The following is a 20,253-nucleotide window of genomic DNA, read 5'->3' as shown; positions in this document are numbered from 1 at the left end:
GCTCGCCCAGGCTCTGTTCAGGAATTGAGGTTAGAAGAGTGGAACTGGAGATCAGTCTGGCCTGGCTGACTCTCCCACTGGCCGTGACTTGCTGCCATTTGCTCAGATTTCCCATCCTCTCTAAGCCCTCATCCATGAAATGAAGCAGCTACCTGCCACATCCAGCTGTTGGGAGAAGCAAGAGCAGACTGTGCTAATAAAAATGATAGAACATGATTTCTCAAGCAATTAGTCTAAAACATCACCATTTTAATTATTTTATGCCACTTACATTTATATAGTGTATTTTTTATTTTTACTGACTTTTTAACCTAAATCTTCCCCTGAAAGGCTGACTTCTGCATAGCTTAGTGTATAAACCTATGCACACAGATTTAACTGCTCAGATCTGGCGTACTGTGAGGCGTAAGAGTAAGCATGGTGTCATGACATCCCTGTGTTTAATTTAATGGTGATTGCGACAATAAAGTCCCAGAAGTCAACTTTCCACCAACTGAGGAAACATCAGTGAGTTTAAATGATGGAGAAATACAGAGCTGCAAGGTATTCCCTGAGAATCGGTGTGTAATCACTTGACACACACCTGTCTACACACAGAGAGAGCAGTGTGAGGGATTATTTCAAAGTTAATCTTAATTCTGGGCTTTAGCTTTAAATAAACCTACTCATTCCCAGGAAGTTGTAACTACATTACCCATTCCAGAGTCATTATAGCACACCAAATGTTATTAGTCAAAAGCTGCAGTATTTATCTTTGCTCATCAGTTAAAGGAATATACTAATTTATAATCTCCTTCATTTGGTACAAATTAGGTTAGTAATTAAATGCTATAAATAGTGTCATGTCTTATACCCTGAGCAGAATTTTTACCACAACTCTATCATCAATGAGATGATAGGAACAGAGGCCAAACTGAATTGTACCCAAGATTGGAAAAGAAGGAGAAAGTAACGGGAGAAGGCATTGTGCTTGAGTCAGAGGGTGATGGTGACACAAACCGCCCAGTCCATGAGACAGACTCCATGTGAGCAATGGATCATGCTCACAGACAGCGGTCCAGCACACGGGGCAGTGAGGAATTTCAGATATACACTGCCCTTTTCTCTTTTCAATCTCTTCAATGTTGCCTTAAACTATCAGTTAACTTTGTATGTGAGTACTTCTAAAAGAATACAAGCCAGCATTGAACAGACCTACAATGGAACCATTTTAGTGCTCCACAAATAAATTTCTTACCACACTGACATATATACACTTATATGTGTCATTATATAAAGCACATAGTACATATTTACGTCATATAAAATAATATATATATATATATATATATATATAATACACAGTAATTTGAGGACTTTTGTTGGAATATCTGTAATGGTAATAATTTAGAACTTATAAAATGATTCCTTTGCCAGTCACACGAACACCCTTGTGACTAATTAAAATTTCCTTTTACAACATGAATACAGTCATTTCCAATATGTACATGAAATCACAGCTGAATTCCAGTAAAATGTTATTTATAAAACCCAAAAGCAGGTGAGTTGTGGCTTCCAGATCATATCTTTCTGACATTGGATTTAAAAGACTTATTGAATTTATTGTTTGAATATTGAAAGAACATAAGTCAAATTAGTGCCCAGATTCTTGTTAGCTTTTTTTCTGTTTTTCCTAACAGGCCCGTATTGTGCGCTACTTTTATAAGAGAACATGAATTCACAACAATTCTATATTTTTTGTGTTTTGTTTTTCTACAATAAAAACGCATTCAGTCAATACTGACTGAATCATGAGTATCTGGGAGGCTAACACAAAAGAGCTATGCACAGAAGGTCAGCATAAGCTACAGAGCAAGCAAGAACTCAGTTCTCCTCATAAAATGCAGTATATTATATATGCAGTCAAAGTAACAAAGCTTGAGAAGAAATCTGGATGATATGAGGGAGTTGGGAGAAGTGCCAATACAGTACAAATGTTTACAAAAACACTATTTACAAAAATTTAAAAATAAGAAAAAACAAAATTGACTATTTCTAGATATATATTCTCAGTATACAAAGAAAATGAAAGGTAAACTTGTATTACTGATACATTTTTAAAAATTACAATTGAGCCACAAAACTCTGTAAGCAATTTTATATAAATTCCACTTTCTATAATATGCAATATCTGGTAAAAATAACACTTGTTTCTTATCTATCATTCACTATTTTTTAAAGAATGTTAGGAACCCAAAGATCATTAAATGATAATATATGTACAAAGATAGCATGCCTGCTGATTTTCATAATCAATCAGACACTAAAGATTTTTAGTTTTAACAACAACATTATTTTGGGGTAATATTTGAAAATTCAATTAAATTTGCTCTAAATCAAATACTATTTTTATAATAAGAATCAGTCAGCTGTATAGATAGAGAAAAATAATTTTCACTATAAATAAAAATGTAGCAGTGTTAGGGGAATATCTAAATACAAAAGATACCAGTATAAATTATGTAAAACCAAGAGGAAAATATTTCAAAAATGACTTTTTGCTATCTAACTCCAGAGGACATTTCCCTGCCTTGATCATTTGAAGAGAAGCTAAAGCTGAATACTGAGAAGGCTGTTGCATAAAGCTTTGCTGGGAAAGATTCCCTGACAGTTGAGTGTCGGTAATGTGGTGTCAACATGGAGACTGGAACAATTTCTATCCATATACATAAGTTCACAATGATAGTGTTAATTGTAAATGTGACAGAGTCTACAGTCACCTAGGAGATGGGCCTCTGCATATGCTTATGTACAATTATTTTGATTTTGTTCATATAGGAAGATCCATGTTAATTATAGACAGACCATTACCGGGCAGGGTGTTGGGGTACATTTTGTAAAGGTTTGTCTCTGTGTATTCACTTTTTAAATTATTTACCTGCAGAGAGCTAAGTGCTGGTAAGAGCTTGGTATTGTTATGTCTATGCACCACCACTAGTCTCATATTCTGTAAATATTCATTCCTCACCTACCTAAAGCAAGCAAGAAGTATATCTGACTTGCTACATTAAGGATATAATCTTCCATAGTTGTGCAGAGAGAGGGACGCTGCTGGAAGAAGCAGAGCTGAAAGATTCTGCCAGTGGACGTGAAGGAAAGCTGACAGACCAGAGTGGGGCAGAGAGGCAGAGCTGCAGGAAGCAGTGCCAGGATCCATTTGGTTTAGAGTAGCTAGGATACCACCCTAGCTAAAAGATCAAAGCTTTTCACATATTAAAATGTCTGTGTGTCATTATTTATATCACTGATGGTTGTGAGAGAATCGTGTTGTAGCAGGGGATCCTGGACAAACAGAGAAGGTGAGCTGACCACTGCATGCATGCATTCAACAGTCCATGCTTCTTGGCTGCAGATGCAGTGTAAACAGTTGTGTTGATGTCCCCATCACGACGGACTGCACCATGAAACATGATGTAAAAGAAACCCGCCCCCAAAAGAGCCTCTTCTTCCTTTAGATGCTTTTATATTTTATCACAGCAACAAGAAAAGAAACTGAAGCACTCAGTACTGTAAAGTTCTTCAAGAAAGTTAAATGTATACACGTAAATGCTGCTAGCATTTCTGGAGCACTACTTAGCTACGTAATGATTTACCACTCGGCCTGGAAGCAGTCTAGAGTTCTGGTCATCCCCATTTTGATCAGGAAATTGCAGAGAAAATCTTCTATGGCTTCTTGCATTACATTCCTTGCAGGAAGAATGGTTTGTTGTTCCTGAAATTTAAATGTACAATTATTTATTCAATAAACATCAAGATTTTTATTAAGCGAACAATAGACTTACTTAGTTTTTTTTAACAATATTTTTCTCAAGTATTATTTACCAGGGTCTATTTTAATCACACCTTGTAATCAACTACAGAGCTGAGAAATGTTTCCATCACTAACACAGGTTTGCAAAAGGGACCCCATCATTTAGTGAGGACACTCAGAGCTCTGGTGTACAGTGTTCACATTCAAAACATCCATGTTCAAACATATTTTTGCAGTCTGATTTTTTTTTAAATGCATAAACATTTTACACAATTTATACCTCCAACTGTGGAAATTGGGCGAACATGAGATACAGTGAAGAGTGAATTGTAAAATATAATAACATTTTTAAAAATAGTGAAATAAAATGACTAATCACAACTTCAAGTCATAAAAAGGGTTGTTAGAAGAAAAGATTGTGGGTGATTATAAATGTGCAGTCCTTCAGAGTGGCTGTACATCTGCAAACATTAACTTTATTTTGAGATCTTGCAACACTATAAATAACTGTTCTCCCTCCTTCAGGACGAGAATCCTCGGAGAATATATTCACATTCATCTTCCATACAGCTTTGTGCTTTTGAAATTTTTCTAACATTCATTGTGTTCTAAGATGAGTATCCACTACTCCATTTGTGCATCTTGGAAGAAATGCTTCCACGCTGTGTGGACACGGGAAATCCACTCAGCATGCACACATATCCAAACCACAGGCCCAGCAGAAACACCACTAATGACTGGTTGACCGAAGCACCACCGTGTGAGTGTCTTCACGTGGTGCCATTCACACAAACATTTCAAACCAAGTGGTAACTAGGCTGGCTTCTTCAAGCATCATACCTAGAATTTTGTCATCAGGAAGGAAGGTCAATGCAAACAAAGGACCCATTTTTAAATGACAGTTTCCTTGTTACCGCCTAATGGAGCCAATCCACCCATCAACATTCCTGGAAACATGCTGGACTGAACAGGAAAAAAACAAAAAAGCAAAATCCCTAACCCAGAAGAACAAACGTTGATGACTTCTTCTTTTTTTTTTTTTTAATTAAAAAAAGGGGATGTTGTCTTTTTTTTTTTAATTAATCATTTTATTCGTTTACACTTCAATGATATCCCCCTTCCAGGTTACCACTCCACAAACTCTCATGCCCTCCCAGTCTCCCCTCTCCTCTCTGCCTCTATGAGGGTGCTTCTCCACCCACTCACCCACTTCCACCTACACTAGCATCCCCTACATTTGAGCATCAAGCTCCCATAGGACCAAGGGCCTTCCCTCCCATTGATGTCAGATAGGGCCATCCTCTGCTACATATGTATCTGGAGTCCTGGAGCCCTGCATGTGTACTCTTTGGTTGGTGGTTTCATCCCTGGGAGATCTGGGTGGTGCAGTGAGTTGATATTGTTCTTCCTATGGGGCTGCAATCCTCTTCAGCTCCCTCAGTTCTTCCCCTAGCTCATTCATTCCCTGGGCTCAATCTGAAGGTTGGGTGTGAGTATCTGCTGTTGATGACTTCTTAAAGTTCATTCTTAGACCTTGGTTCCCTAATTTTAAATCTTTTGTTATGACTTGGTGATTCAATTTGAATTCATTTTATTTTGCAAATTTCACAGTCCATGAGTAATAATTTGTGAAATGCTTCATTTTCTTCAGTTACTAATACAGAAATAAATGGATGTGTTCTAGAATTTTAGGACACAGCAGGAGCATGGATTCTATATAGCTGACTTAATAAACATAGTGGCTGGAGAGATGGCTCAGTGGTTAAGAGCACTGACTGCTCTTCCAATGGTTCTGAGTTCAATTCTCAGCAACCACATGGTGGCTTACAACCATCTGTAATCCAATGGCCTCTTCTGGTGTGTTGGAAGACAGCTACAGTGTTTTAATATACCATAAATAAATAATTCTTTAAAATAAAAACATTAAAAGTAGTGACAGTTCCTAAAGACCCATGTGCCAGCCAACGTGAAGCGTGCATGAGCCCTGTCTTACTTAGCAGGAAATCAGCACAGATGTCCTCAGCAATCAAATCCTAAAGAAGAGGTCACCACTGGGTGATGCTGGACCAATTTCCACTACTACAGCTTCTTATATGCAGAAAGCTGCTAACCCTGCCAGATTCTTGCCTTTTCTGATGACTTGAGCTTTTTGAAGGATGCATGGAGATCTATGAAGGGATATAATTAGCACATGATTAGCTCTTGGACAACTGTGCGGGCTGGTTTTTAAGTCAACCTGACACAGGCTAGAATCATTTGGGAAGAGATTACGTCAATCAAGAAAAGTGCCCCTACCAGATTGGCCAGTGGGCAAGGCTTTGGGATATTTTCTTGATTAATAATTGATGTGGATGTACTTAGGCCATAGGGGTGGCACCACTCTGAGTGTGTGGTCCTAGATGGTATACAAAATCAGGTTGAGCAAGTCATGAGAGCAAGTCAGTAAGCAGCACTCTTGAGGGCTTCTGCATCAGCTCCTGCTTCCAAGTTCCTGTCTAAGTCACTGTCTTAACTTTCCTGGATAATAAAATACAAGCTGTTAGATTAAATAAACCCTTTCCTTCTCAAGATTCTTTGGTCATCATGTCTTATCACAGCAATAGAATCCCTAAATAAAACAGAAATTGGTACTGGGAGCAGGAAGTTTCTATGACAAAACAGACTATTTGGGGGACTAGTGATGGTAGCATTTAAACTTTGGACTAGAAAAGCCATTGAGTACTCAGATCTCACTGTAGGTGGTGCTGCTCCTGGGCTGGTGGTCCTGGATACTATAAGAAAGGTTGGCTGAGCAAGCCACAAAGAGCAAGCCAGTATCCAGCACTCCTTTACGGGCTCTGCATCAGCTCTTGCCTCTATGTTCTTGTCCTATTTGAGTTCCTGCCTTGGCCTACCTTAGTGATGAACTGTGATGTGGAACTGTAAGCTAAAATAAATTTTCTCCCCAAATTTGCTTTTCGTCAGTGTTTTATCACAACAATAGTAACAACATCGAAACAACAAGTATCCTGGGGATTTGAGCTTTCAAGATTTCACCAGTCTAACCCTGTATGTGTCCTTCTGAACTATGAACAATACTGGATTAAGGAGTATCTGAACACAATCTGATACCTAATCCAGAAACAGCATCAGCAATTACAAAGGTTCTATGATAAAAGTAAGATTAGGTCCTCTGAAGGACGACACAGAGGTAAGCTTTTCCTTTCAGCCCAATAGAGCAAACTGAATAACAAAGGGAAAAGAAATGAAGAGACCTGTTGACTCTTTCAAATATCACTAAATAATATAACAATTTTGGTACCTTGTGTTTTCAAAATGCTACAGCAGGATTAGCGTTTGATGGCAGGGCATGTACTGTGATTCCATCATAATGGAAGTGAATGAATCCACCACCACAGCAGAGATTGGCCTTTGGTCAGCATGCTGTCCACAATAGCATTCACACTGCATGGAACCTCTGAATAGTTACTTAAGGTATCCAGACCCACAATATTAACTATTGTGACAGAACAAATTTCAGTACCTTTATGAGAAATATGGAGATATTTAATAAATAACAAATAAAATTACACTAAAAGCACATATAGCTGCATTGGGTTGAGTGACTGTTAAGGTTGATTATCAACTAGGTTAGAGTGAGAAGGGTCTAGGAGACAGGTAATATTTGTGAGGGTGTTTCCAGAGACAGCAAAATGACGAGGCCTCTGTCCTAATAAATAGTCTATTCACTAACAGAATAAAACTATTACAAGATGGATGAGTAGATTGTCAAGAGGGGACAGTACTTTGGAAGTAGGGACCTGAACTAAAGCCAGAGATCACCAGAAGCATGTCCTAGAGGGCTTTATCTGGCCTGGCCCCTTGAAAGTAGGGCTAAACTCTGCTTCTTTCCCACCATCATGTGAGCTGTTCCACCATGCCTTCCCTTCCATATTTGACAGTTCCCACCTAGGTTATTTGCAACAAGCATTCTGTCACAGTGACAAGAAAGCTACAACTATAAACCCACTCCTGTCTTCAAGTCATTATCCAGAAATCACTAGTTCATTTACTGATTGTTGGGAAAGGGGGCCTACAAAAACTCAGTAGTATATTTATTTCCTACTTCTCTTTCTTAGCTAGAAATGTTACATAGAATGTAAGGGATATTAATATAGAAATGCATTGAGGAAGAAGGATCCCCATACTTCTGAATAGTCCCTTTCACAATCCTTGTGCAAAATTGAAGACAGATTCTCATTCCCAGTAGTTGCTCTGACACTAAAAGAAGTGGCAAGGCGAAGAAAAATTTTAAATTAAAAAAAAAAAAAGTTGACAATTGCTCAAAAAAAAAAAAATGGTTAACAGGTGTGTGACCATGAAAGGTAGCCTGTTTTCTGGTTGAACTAGGTTCAAACCCTGGAGACCCATCAGATTAATCTGCAAGAGATGGAAGGCCCATCTGCCATGCTCCCAAACATATGACACAAGGACCCAGCTCCATTCTGTGGCCATCAGTCATGTAGTCTGTCCAGACTCCACCCCCACAGTTACCTGGCCATAGCCAGGTATGCTCCTCCCCACAGTTACCTTGCAACCGCAAGGTAGCCCAGCCCACTATAAAAGAGGCTGCTTGGCCAATCTTCTCTCTCTTGTTTCTCTTGCTTTCTCTCTAGCCCTCTTTCTCCCTCTCTCCTCCTCCCTTCTCCCCTCTCTCCACATGGCCATGGCCGGCCTCTACTTCTCTACCTTTTTTCTCTCTCTTTGTTTTCTACAATAAAGCTCTAAAACCATAGACTGCCTCCTTTCATCTAGACTCACCGCCATGCTGGAGCGATGAAATCGGCTTTCCCCTAAAGAGACACATCTAGTCTCCTGCAGCTAATCTCCCTCGGGAAGGCCTCTCAGCATTTCCAGCTGCCAGGTTGGACCAAAGACTCTAGCCAGAGTGGGAACCACCCAGGGCCTTGTCTCATAGCCCCTTTTATCTTCAGCTCCAGGACAGACCGAGCCACGCCTGGGGCCCCCACCCATTCTCAGCTTTTCTGTGCTGTCCATCAAAGTCCTGAGATGCCCAAGAGCTAAAACCTGTTCTCCCTGGCTTTCATAAAGTCCAGGGACCTCGGACTGTTCCCTCTCTACCCCTGTGAACTGGAGTTCCATGGCTTCCCACAGCCAGATGTCCACCCTGGCTGTATGGAGAGTGTGCAGCAGTCCCCTGGGTCCGCCCGCCCAGAACCCAGGAGCTCTGGCAGGACGCGGGTCATCTCTCCCGTCCCCTTTATTTCCCCACATCCAAGGCCCCACAAACAGGAGATGTGCTACACCACCAGAAGACCCCAAGTTCAGTTCCCAGCACCCATGTGAGGAGGTTACCTCCTGTAACTCAAGCTTCAAAGGTTGCATGAAGTCTTCTGCCCTCCACAAGTCCCTGCACTCATGTGCACATAATTACACGGACACAATCTTACACATAATTAAAAATAAATCATTTCAAAGTAAATTGTTATAAATGTATACTGTTTAATTGATTAATTAGAGACAATAACTTGGACTACCCTTCATAAAGGTATTTTTAAACAGTGCATAAAACTATCTAAACCTCCATAATTACTGTCCTTGAGGATTGTTGAAGAAGCTAAGGACCGTGTGACAAGGATCATGCCATAGTAGTATAATAATAACTACAACAGAAAAGCTGCATAATTACTAGGATAGGGCTCAATATTATTTCTAGAAATAACCATTCATCATATAATGTAAATGTTTGTTCACCTTTTTGTTCAATAAATGTGAAAAGTCATTTCTATACAAGATGGATAAGAACTGGGAAAACTACAAGAGAAGTAGAAAAACACACTAAAATGGAGGGCATTCTTTGAAGTTTCTAAAAATGCCCATGAGGCTGCTACACACCAGGAGTCTACTCACATGGACCCAAAAGCCTACTGAAAACAAAGGTAAACTTAGCCATGCTTGGAAAGCTAGCCTGGAAGCATGCCAAAAGGTAAGTGGAAGGCTAGAAAAAACGAAGAATTCAAAACATAAGAGATAAGCTTGACATTTTCATTTGGAAATAGTTTTAGATGGAAATTAAAGGAAGGTTGGAATGAGCAAAAGGTAGTAGTTTAAGAAAAAGAGACAGAATATTGATCTAAGATATGCTAAGTCGGAGAGAAGAAAACTATAAAAGATTCCTCAGTGTACGAACTTTACAGATCTAAAACCTCATCAACTATTAAATTGCAGAGAAGCACTGAGTCATGTATGAGTACGCTGGTATGTTTTTAAATGTTGTAGAGTCAATGAGTTTAAAAACTAATGTTCATTTTACTAGTGAGTAAAGAGAGTTATATTACAACCCAAGCAGTATTAAAAGATAAAACTCAATTTATTTGGGCTTTCACTCCATCAACTCCTTAATTCATATAACATCAATTATCCTGGCATGGATAAGCCATGGTCCAGACTTTGGCCATATGGTTCCTTGTTATTTAATACAAGTTAAATGTATACATCAAGAACAAATGAACTCAATAACAAATATGCTCAGCATGATTTAATCATTGAGTCTATAACTATTAAAATTGCTTCACATATTTATTTTGACATGAGCTTTTGAATGCTAGAGCATAGCAAACCCAATACTTGAGGTTTTAATTCTCAGTATACTAAAGTATCACTTTTTCTGGTGTTAATTCTTAAAGTAATTGAAAATATTTTAGAGTATAACTTTTCAATAAATGTGAAGAGTCATTTTGTATAAGATAAATGAGAGAAGGAATTGGGAAAACTGGAGAAGAGACAGAATGACACACTGAAATGGAGTGCATTCTCTGTCGTTTCTAAAAACGCCCATGAGGCTTTTTATACTTTTTTATTTAGCATGCTATTATACTCCTGGAAATGATAGAGGACTCCAGACAGATTGTTTATGTGAGCTATAATAAGAGTTATCATATGAAAATTTAAATTCTGAAATATGTACTTATTACTCTTAAAATAATTACAATAAAATTTCATTAGTGTAGCCCAGGCTGGGCTCCAACTCATGATACCCCTGCCACATATACCAACATAGTATGCCACCATAACTGGCTACAATAAAAATCTTGTGGGGAGGTTCAAACATGGTTTACTCTGTAGCTCTGACTAGGCTGGGACTCACTATGAAAAGCAGCCTAGCCTCAAACTCACAGAGAACCCTACCTGCCTCCACTTTTCTGAGATTAAAGGTGTGAGCCACCACGCCTGGCAAATAATAAAGCTTTTATATGCTAACATACAGATTCTGTGGAAAATAAACACACTTTACAAAACCGAATAAAATGATGAGTGAGAAAAGAAACACTTCAGGTCTCTACCACGCTCTCGAGACTGGTGTGACTACAAGGCTGTAACAGGGGCCAGTCATCGCTTACATCGCTCAAAAACGGCACAAACATCCTCAAGAAATGCCTTTCATCTTCTGAATGTCTCAGAGAAGGCGATAAAGAAGGAAAGAAGGCCAAACTATCAGAAATTTAAACATAATTTTATTCTAATACTTAAAAATCAAAATTCTAAGTTTTATAAAAATTGAAAATCATTAGATATGTTGTTACTACAAAGGATAGTAAAATAAACAAGGATCAAAGTTTATAAAAAATTTACTATACTTACAAGAAAACTTTAGATAAGGAAATTCAACTAAACTGTAAGTAAGTCTTTCCTTTTTTAAAATTATATACTGACCTTCTCTAAGGAATACCTACAGAGATATACATGCATTCATGCCTACATATATCCATATGCATATATATCCCTAACTACTTATGTCAACACTTGGAAAAAACTGTAGTATAAAGTATAGCTAACAGATCAATAGCATTTCCTATATTTCCATGTTTTTAAAAATCACTTTAAATATAAGACACATACATTTTATTCAGAGTTCAGTCCATGGTCTCTATTAATAGAATGATAAATTAAGAGGCAGGATGAGCATTGATTAATCATGTCTTTTATTTCATCCAAAAGGTTGTGTTTTAATTTTTTTCTGATAAGTCATAGCATTGAGATATCCATCAGACTAATAACAATATGTAGGACACCCCATGTTCTGTCTTCCTAGAGGAAAGTTATCCACTGACTTTATTACAAAATTCTTCACTATGAGTTACATCACTGCAATCATAACAGGATCTAATAAATTGTGGACTCATAGATTCTTCCTTTTCAGTTTGTTTTCAATTGTTCTGTATATAGAGTATTGGGAGATTCAATTTTCAGTGTTATAAAGATGGCAAGAGTCTTGTTTGCTATAATTCATATTATAATCACACATTATTTCTTATTTATTCTTAACAAATTAGTTCATGTCCTAGAAAAGAAAGTGTTATCAAACGTTATACATTCCATACATTCTTGATTCTTCTCGGCAAAGAAAGACACAAAATGCTTATAAAGCATTATACAGATTACATCATCTGTACATAGTTGATACATTCAACATCAGTGTTGAATAATTTTGGCTTAATCTCTTATTGGATTAATCAGTTCTCAGGGAAGGTATTAGTTATTGGAAACTCATATAAGAGTAGACATTATATGTAGATGTAGCAGAGAATAGCTAAAGCTTGCTTTAAGTGGGGGTGTTATAAAGATTAATAGAAAAGATATTTCAGATGATAGTATTCTGTTTCATAATTTGATGTTGTGACTGTCAAAGCTTCATGTAAATGTATTCACTTTGTACTATGAACTAGAGTAGTGTTCAAATTCTCACCAAAATATGCATGTCTCTGGCTTGCTCTCCAATGATGTGAATTGCTTTTTCCAGATCTTCTTCTCCTTCAGGAATGCTGAAATTGTCATCTGGTATCTATCCAAGGGCAGGAAGAATGGACAGAGATGTCAAGTACCATACAGCAGTCCCCAACTTATATGAGGAATACATTCTCAGACATCCAACAGTACTTCAAACTATGTTTAGTTACCAACCTTAAACATACTATTGTTTCCATATAAACATACAATAAAGTTTAATTTATAATCTAGGCACAATAAGAAATCAGTAATGGCCGGGCAGTGGTGGCACACGCCTTTAATCCCAGAACTTGGGAGGCAGAGGCGGGCGGATTTCTGAGTTCAAGGGAAGCCTGGTCTACAAAGTGAGTTCCAGGACAGCCAGGGCTATACAGAGAAACCCTGTCTCGAAAAACAAAACAAACAAACAAACAAAACCAGAAATCAGTAATGATGATAATATTAACATAACAATCATAACAACGAACTACAATAAAGTAATTTTAAACATATTCTTTATTTATGGAGTTTTCCAGACCAATCTTTATACTATAGTTGACCATGCATCTAAAAATCAAGAAATAGGGCACAATATTGAGCAGGTTTCACACAGGATCTTGTACTGAGGAAGTAAATTATACAACTAAATAAAAAGCATCACTTTGAACTAATGCTGATATGGAAACAGAAGGAAACATATCTACATTTAATTTCAGAAAATTTCTTTCTAAAGTAAAGCTTTTCATTGCCGAGTTCAAATAAATATGTATAAGTAACAAGCCTCTTGCCTGTCTAGGCCACGGGCTGCCAGGCTCTCTTCCACATTGCTCTGTTCAGTTTCTGACACCTAAAAATGACTTTATATCCAAGACTCAGACGTAATGGCAGATTTTGATGAGAACAAGGAATTAAAGGAAAATGCTGAGACAGGAGCATGTTTTACAGAGCTAAAGTGAAGGATAGAAGAAAGCAGAGGCCTGAGTTTCAACTGGTACTGGCAACCTGGAAATCCCCACTAAGAACAGTCAGGATGATGAGAAGGTTCCTATGTGGGAATAGCCATCTATGGAGCCATAGACAAGGGAGATCACAGGAGCTGAGCATAAGGAGTGATGCTGAGGGAACCAAAACAGGCAGATGTCCTAGACAGTGCACACGTTAAAAGGCATTTTCCCAGCTCACAGCCAATACATAACTTCTGTTCAAAAACTAGTTTATCTTAAATAATGTCCCTATATGCTCCAGAAAATAAGATAAACCACTCATAGGAATGACTCTAGAGAACTCATTGAGATATAAAACTAATAGGTTACCTCTTCATATTCACATTCATCTTCTGATGTTTCAGTTATGGTGACCTCTGAGCATTTTGTCAAGTTTAAATGCAAAAAAAGTGGAATAATTAGATTAAAATTACTTGACTTCAAATACAGTATTTGATTTAATTACTTCAATATGAAACTTGTAAATAGATATAATTTAATTTTCAACATTCTTTCTTCATAAGGCCTATAAATTTAGATATAAATTATTTCAATTAGTCCATAGAATTCTACACTTATATCTGCTTGAATGACTATTATCTTATAATTCCCAGTTTGATTCTAAGAATATTTTAAAAGTACAGAATATCATTAAGATAACATGAATTAGAAAGAAGGTTAGGTGTGTACCCAGTGGGTAGTGTGCTGGCCATGCAAACATGAAAATCCTTGTTCAGAGACTCACATAAACACAAACAGGATGGAAGGCTCAAAGGCCAGCTGGCTAGAAGCGCATCAGTGCACAACAGCCACCCTGTCATAACAGGTGCAAAGTGGGGACAGATACTGGAGGTCGTCCTCAGATCTCCATACCATGGCATGAATTTGACTGAACTTACACAAAGGAATACACACACACACACACACACACATTTGAACATGTATATGTGTGCAAGCTCTCACATAATAAACAAGAAACTAATAAAATAGTAAGTTTTCTAATTATCTGAATAAAAACTGAATTTTCAAAAGCTTCTAAAGAGCCCTGATGTAACGAGCATTACTTGGCTGCAGGTGTTGTAAGTGAAGACACAGCAGGCGCACTAATACTGCAGAGTAAGTGAAAGACATATTAACCTTTCCATGAATACAACTTAAATCTCTACTTTTGAAATACATCTAGGTTTCTAATTAAGTTCTGCTTAAAGTTTCCCTAAATGCTTAGCATATGTAAACTAACATAGTAACCAATTCAATATTTTATAAATGCCTAAAATATTGTTAAAAAATGATTCTAGCAACCAGGAGTTCTAGAAGTGCTGCTGTGAGAACTCTAAATGCTGTGTTACTCTAGTAACGAATGAAATATTTAACATAACCTTACACTCAAGGAAATAATAATAAATATTTGCAATAGCCTTAGGGGCATTTTTTTCAGTTGGTTGGTTGCTTAGTTTTTTGGAACTATTACTCTTGAATTGAGATTCTGAGCTTAAATTCTGTGAAATAGACACATGACTATACAGTAATGGTTAGTAAAATCAAAGATGAAATTAGTCCATTTTTTTTTAATTTTTCTGGTGGTTACATTAATTGTTTTGTGTCTGAAGTGGTTGTGTATGTATATGTATGCATATATATATATATATATATGTATGTATATGAATATAGATGACAGGTTCTATTACTTATAAGGAGAATAGATAACACAGATTTAATAAGAACTAGGCATGGACCTAGCTATTTCCCATGTACTAAAACACTAACTCCTCATCCTGCTATGAGTCTCGAGCTATTCTCTCCATTTTACATATCACAAATCAAAGATTTTCAACTTTCAAGACCTTGGATCAAGGTTGGGAATCAACCCAGATTCCAGGCTTTGTGATGTTACAGCCTCCCCATGGTCTGCAGGGATGCTGTGCTGGGTAAATGCTAGAAGTATTGGCCACTTTTCTCACATGGGATTCTAAGCCTCTAAATACATTCTTAACGCTCAGTTCTTTCACCACCCATCACAATTCACTGTCTGCCTTAGTCCTGTCACTCACATGAGATTCTTAATCCTAATTCACCTTTGGCCAATCCCCAGGTACCAGATACTTGTCAAACAGTCGATATTCTATGGTCAAGTATTAGTGTCTCTCTCAATAATATGGTGAAAGTAATTAGGCTTAAAAGTAACTAGTTCAAAGATAAAGCAACAAATATACACAGATTGTGTATGCCTGAAATCTGTTTCATAATTTCAGTGGATCCAAATTAAATACTCCAAGGAGAAACATGACTGCTTGGGCTAGTTATCTCTTGCTGAAAAACAATTCCCAGTAGGATTTTCTTCCTCCCCCTATAATGCCTTGCCAGCAGCCTTGCCAGCAATGCCTTAGGGAGCACCAAGATGCTGGCTGCCATATTGCTAAGTTACTTTTTCTTCACCAATTTTAAGTCCTCTGAATATATGTATAATCCAAGTTTCATGGCCACTCTGATACTTAGGTTAGCACCTCAGTAAATAGTGCAGAAATGGGAAAAAGAAAATAAAAAGATGTGGTCACAATGATGAGAGGCAGAACTGTGCACTTGAGGGTAGTGGGGAACAGCTGATGTGAGTGCTCAGTGTTGCTACCTGGGACCATGGTGAGTCCTGGACTATGCTACCACTGCCAGTGCCAGCCACAACTCAGTCCATAGACCTGAAGCAGCAGGGGTCTGTTGCCTCAAAGGCCAGGCATATGTCTGGGCTGCTGCCTGGGGATGTGTTGTCTGAGAACTGTGCAGAACTGGCCCCATTCCTCACCTGGGCATTATGGGATAGTTGACCCTGGGAGGGCTTCTTAGCAGTAAAGCTGACCTAATCCATAGCCAGCTGCAGTACTTGACACAGCAGGAGTTGTGAGTGAGTTGCCCCTGGGTCCTGAGAAGGGGAGAACTGGTCCTTCCCCTCACCTACTATTGTACTTGGAAAAGCAGACCCTGCAATGTTACCTGGGCAGCATAGTCAATGTGAGAGTTAAACCCTGGATGTGAGGGTTGTGGGTGAGCTGGCTGGAGGGGATACTTGTGGGAGAGCTGGCCCTGCCCCTTGCCTGCTGTGTGATGGCATTGACAAGGAAGAGATTTGCTCCTCACACTTTTGCCCTCACCATCAGCAGCAGCTGGGAGAGTTGGCCCTGCCCCTCACCTGGGCAGCACAGTAGAGCTGGCAGGGCCCAGGTGAGCCAGCCCCAAGGGTGTGAGCATGGGAGAGTTAACCTAGAAACTTGTCTGCCTTGGAGCAATGTGGGAGAGGGGAAGATGCCCTCCTCCTCTCGCTCATCCCTTGTCCACTATGGCAGACAAAATAGCCAGCCCCAGTGTCATGAGAGTGGCAGAACTGGTCAGAGACCCCAGACCAATGAGCTACTGCAATGAGCATTTGCAAGCAAAGACACTTGGACAAATGGGTAAGCTGTGGGACACACTGTGACACACTACAACTTCTACAGTGGGATTGTTTTTTCTCTGTTGGTGGGGAGGTTGCAAGGGTGGAGGGCAGGTACAAGGGGAAGGAGAGATGAATGACATTGTGGTGCACAATGTGAAACTCACAAAAAAAAAAAACAATAAAAATGTTTCTTTTTAAGGAAAAGAAGAAGAAAGTAGAAGGTAGTTACCACCGGTTAAATGTGAAGATAAAACAGAGACATTGATTAAAGAGAACAAATTTCGGATCTGTGAGGTGAGTAAGTTCCAAAAGCCTACTGCACAGCATGGGGCCTAAGTGACAATAATGTGTCATATACTTGATATTTTTCAAAGAGCATAGATTTTAGTAGTTCCATCACTCCAAATGAAGAGCTAAAAGGGGGAGGGGGTGCAGAAAATCAGAGCTAATTCATGATGCAGGTTATCATTCCTGGATATAAACCCAAAGGGACTAAAGTCAGCATACTAGGAAATACCTGTACAATATCTCTGTACACAAAGACCAAAACACAGGAACAGCCTAGATATCCATTAACATGACTGATGAAGAGAATATGGCACATACACATACCCAGTGGAACTCTGTTCAGCTATAAAGATTAAAAACTGTGTCATTCTCAGGAAAACAGAACCGAAGATCATCATGTTAAAAGCAGAAGAAACTCAGAAGGACAAATGGTGCATGCTTTCTCTCATATGCAAAATCTAGGTATGTTATCAATATATGCCTATCAAATTCATGATGTCAAAGTGCATGGTATCAGACTGAGGTCAGTGGGAAATGGGAGGACAGAATGAGACAGGGGGTGAGACAGAGAGGACGATGAAGCAAAATGAAGATATAAATGTGTAAGATATCAGAATGAATCAAATGATTTTGTATGTTACCTAAAGCAAACATTTTTAAAATGTGACTATAGGAAGCAGGTACATTGAATTAGTTGCTTTACTCTTGCTGGGATAAAACACCTTCGCATCCAATGACATACTTCCTTCAACAAGACACATTACCTTAGCACCATCAACTGGAGACCATGAGGGAAACTGCAGAGAAAACCTCCTGTACTGTATGGACGCAACACCTGTCAATTAAAGCTGATTGGCCTGTGGCAGAAGGAGGAACTAGAAGGTGAGACATCTGATTGGCAGAGGGATGGAGCCAGGCAGGAGGATGGGCGGAGGAACATGGAGGAGGTCAGAAGCACGGGAGCTGAGCAGAGGTGACCAGCCATGTGGCAGAACTTAGATCAGAATAAATAGGTTATTAGTGTATAAGATGGTCAGAGAATAGCCAAAGCCTATGGCCAAGGTGTTTGTATACATATTTTGAATCACAGAACTTGGGTCTGGGAGAAAAACTCGGCTTTTACATAAAACTGTCATTCAAACCATCACATATATTAAGTACTCAAATGTCCTCAATATATATATATATATATATATATATATATATATATATATATATATATATATATCAAAGTTTTACATTGTACAGCTCAAATGTAGCAATTTGTATTGTCAATCATATTTCAATAAAGCTTACAAGAAAACAGTAAACATTTGTTGTGTCACATTTTCTGAAGGTCAAGAATTCACATGCTACTTAGCTGGACGATTCTTAGGGTCTACCATGATGACACAGTAAAGGGTAGAGGTGGTAGTCATCTGAAACCTGAGCTAAGGCATGTACTTATAGGACAGCTGACTGACAGCTATCTAACAGCTGGATGGAGGCCTTAGTTCAGTCTTCACGTGAGTTTATTCACAGGCTGCTCAAACATCTTTGAGGCATAGTAGCTAACCTTACATCAGAGTTAGGAATACATGATGTAGAAACCACAACAGCATTTAAAGCCAAGTCTCAGAAGTCACAACTTCAATATATTAATGGCTGTGTAGGACAACAAGGTTTAGTATATAATGAGCAGAAAAACAAACAAACAAACAAAGCCACACATGACCTTACTGAGCATGCATGAGGTCCTGGATTTTATCTCCAGAACCTCAAGACAGAACATAATTACCCCGAGGAGGGACCACTGCACGGCATTTTAGGGCAGTCCAGCTAACACACTATTTTTTGTGCTTTCAACAGAGCCAAAAGACAAAATACATGAGAAGATCATTTAGAATGGTGTTTGGATTACATAAGGGCTGTATAACCATTTTTTAAGTTATTATTCCTTTTCTTATCCTAGAAAGAGATGGGCATCTATGGAGAAGTCTTCCCTCATTGTTTAGATGAAAGAACAAACAACGCAAGCCATTCTAAATTTCCCTTCTGTTCTAGATTTGCATTTTCTGCCATATTTTTATTTACTTAGACGAGATGTCCTTTGCTCAGCTAAAGGACATTAGTCTCTTCTGAGAAGTGGCTACCCCAAGGCGACTTCAATAGCACATCTTGCTAGTCAGTCTACAGAAAATAATGTCATTCTTCCCACACACGCATAACAAACTCCTTAACAAAGAAAATATTCCAAAATCCTCTGCACATAAAAATAAGCACATACTGCCCCGATGAGGACTAAATCCACAGGTGAGTTGTTAAAATGGTAATATAGAGATGAAAGTGTGATCTGTCCTCAGAAAACTGGCAATGTCACACAACACTCAGAACTCCTATCCTCCTCTCCAGCAAATATCCTAGACAATAATTTTAATCATGAAGAACTTATTGCTTCCCCCACAATAAAAAATAAGAGATTATATGAAAATTAGCACTTTATAAATCATGGAAGCATTTCCCAGGTCTCTAGCAATGTTTACTTTCAAAATGACCCTAATAAATTCAATGTCCCAGTCATCTCTAAGATGAAAATTAAGAAACCAAAATTAAAAGATTTCCTAGGGATTGCATAACTATAAATGATAGACACAACGTTTCTTAGGTTCAATTCCAAAAATTCTCTGTCATATACTGTTTCTACACTGGCACAGTAAGAATGTGGGGTTTATTAATATATTAGATACTATAAATACAAAATTTTGTTTTCAATGTCCTGGGTAATGAACCCACATAGTTATTTCCCACCTCTCAGGGGCACCTTCCTAGCAGCTAAATAAAATCATTTAAATAGCTCAATTTGAGCACCACAAAGGAGAGAGAAGCATGAATCAGCTGGAGGCTATAGAACTGATCATTAATGTAACCAAGGCCAAAGGATTAATAAGAAGAAAGATCAAACCAGAGAAAAGCATCCGAAAGAGGAGCCGATACACTCTTTGACTGATATCTTTAAGTATGCA

The 20,253-nt window shown here is 38.3% G+C and overlaps 1 protein-coding gene across 3 annotated transcripts in view; it reads right to left on the bottom strand.

Moving 5' to 3' along the window:
• Positions 1-20,253, bottom strand: part of Spag16 (sperm associated antigen 16) — a 945,274-nt gene that overhangs the window by 909,546 nt on the left and 15,475 nt on the right. For all 3 annotated transcript variants that reach the window (XM_021171958.3, XM_085838176.1, XM_021171964.3), the window contains exons 2-4: positions 13,870-13,916; positions 12,537-12,632; positions 3,633-3,751 (exon numbers count right to left, since the gene is read on the bottom strand). In XM_021171958.3, coding sequence (XP_021027617.1) covers positions 3,633-3,751; positions 12,537-12,632; positions 13,870-13,916 — 262 coding nt within the window. The remainder of the gene's footprint in view (positions 1-3,632; positions 3,752-12,536; positions 12,633-13,869; positions 13,917-20,253) is intronic.

The sequence above is a fragment of the Mus caroli genome, unplaced genomic scaffold, assembly GCF_978045245.1.
Source record: "Mus caroli unplaced genomic scaffold, Mus_caroli_1 scaffold_1, whole genome shotgun sequence".
Classification (NCBI taxonomy): domain Eukaryota; kingdom Metazoa; phylum Chordata; class Mammalia; order Rodentia; family Muridae; genus Mus; species Mus caroli.
Note: the sequence above shows the minus strand (reverse complement) of the source record. Positions and strands in the feature narration are given on the sequence as shown.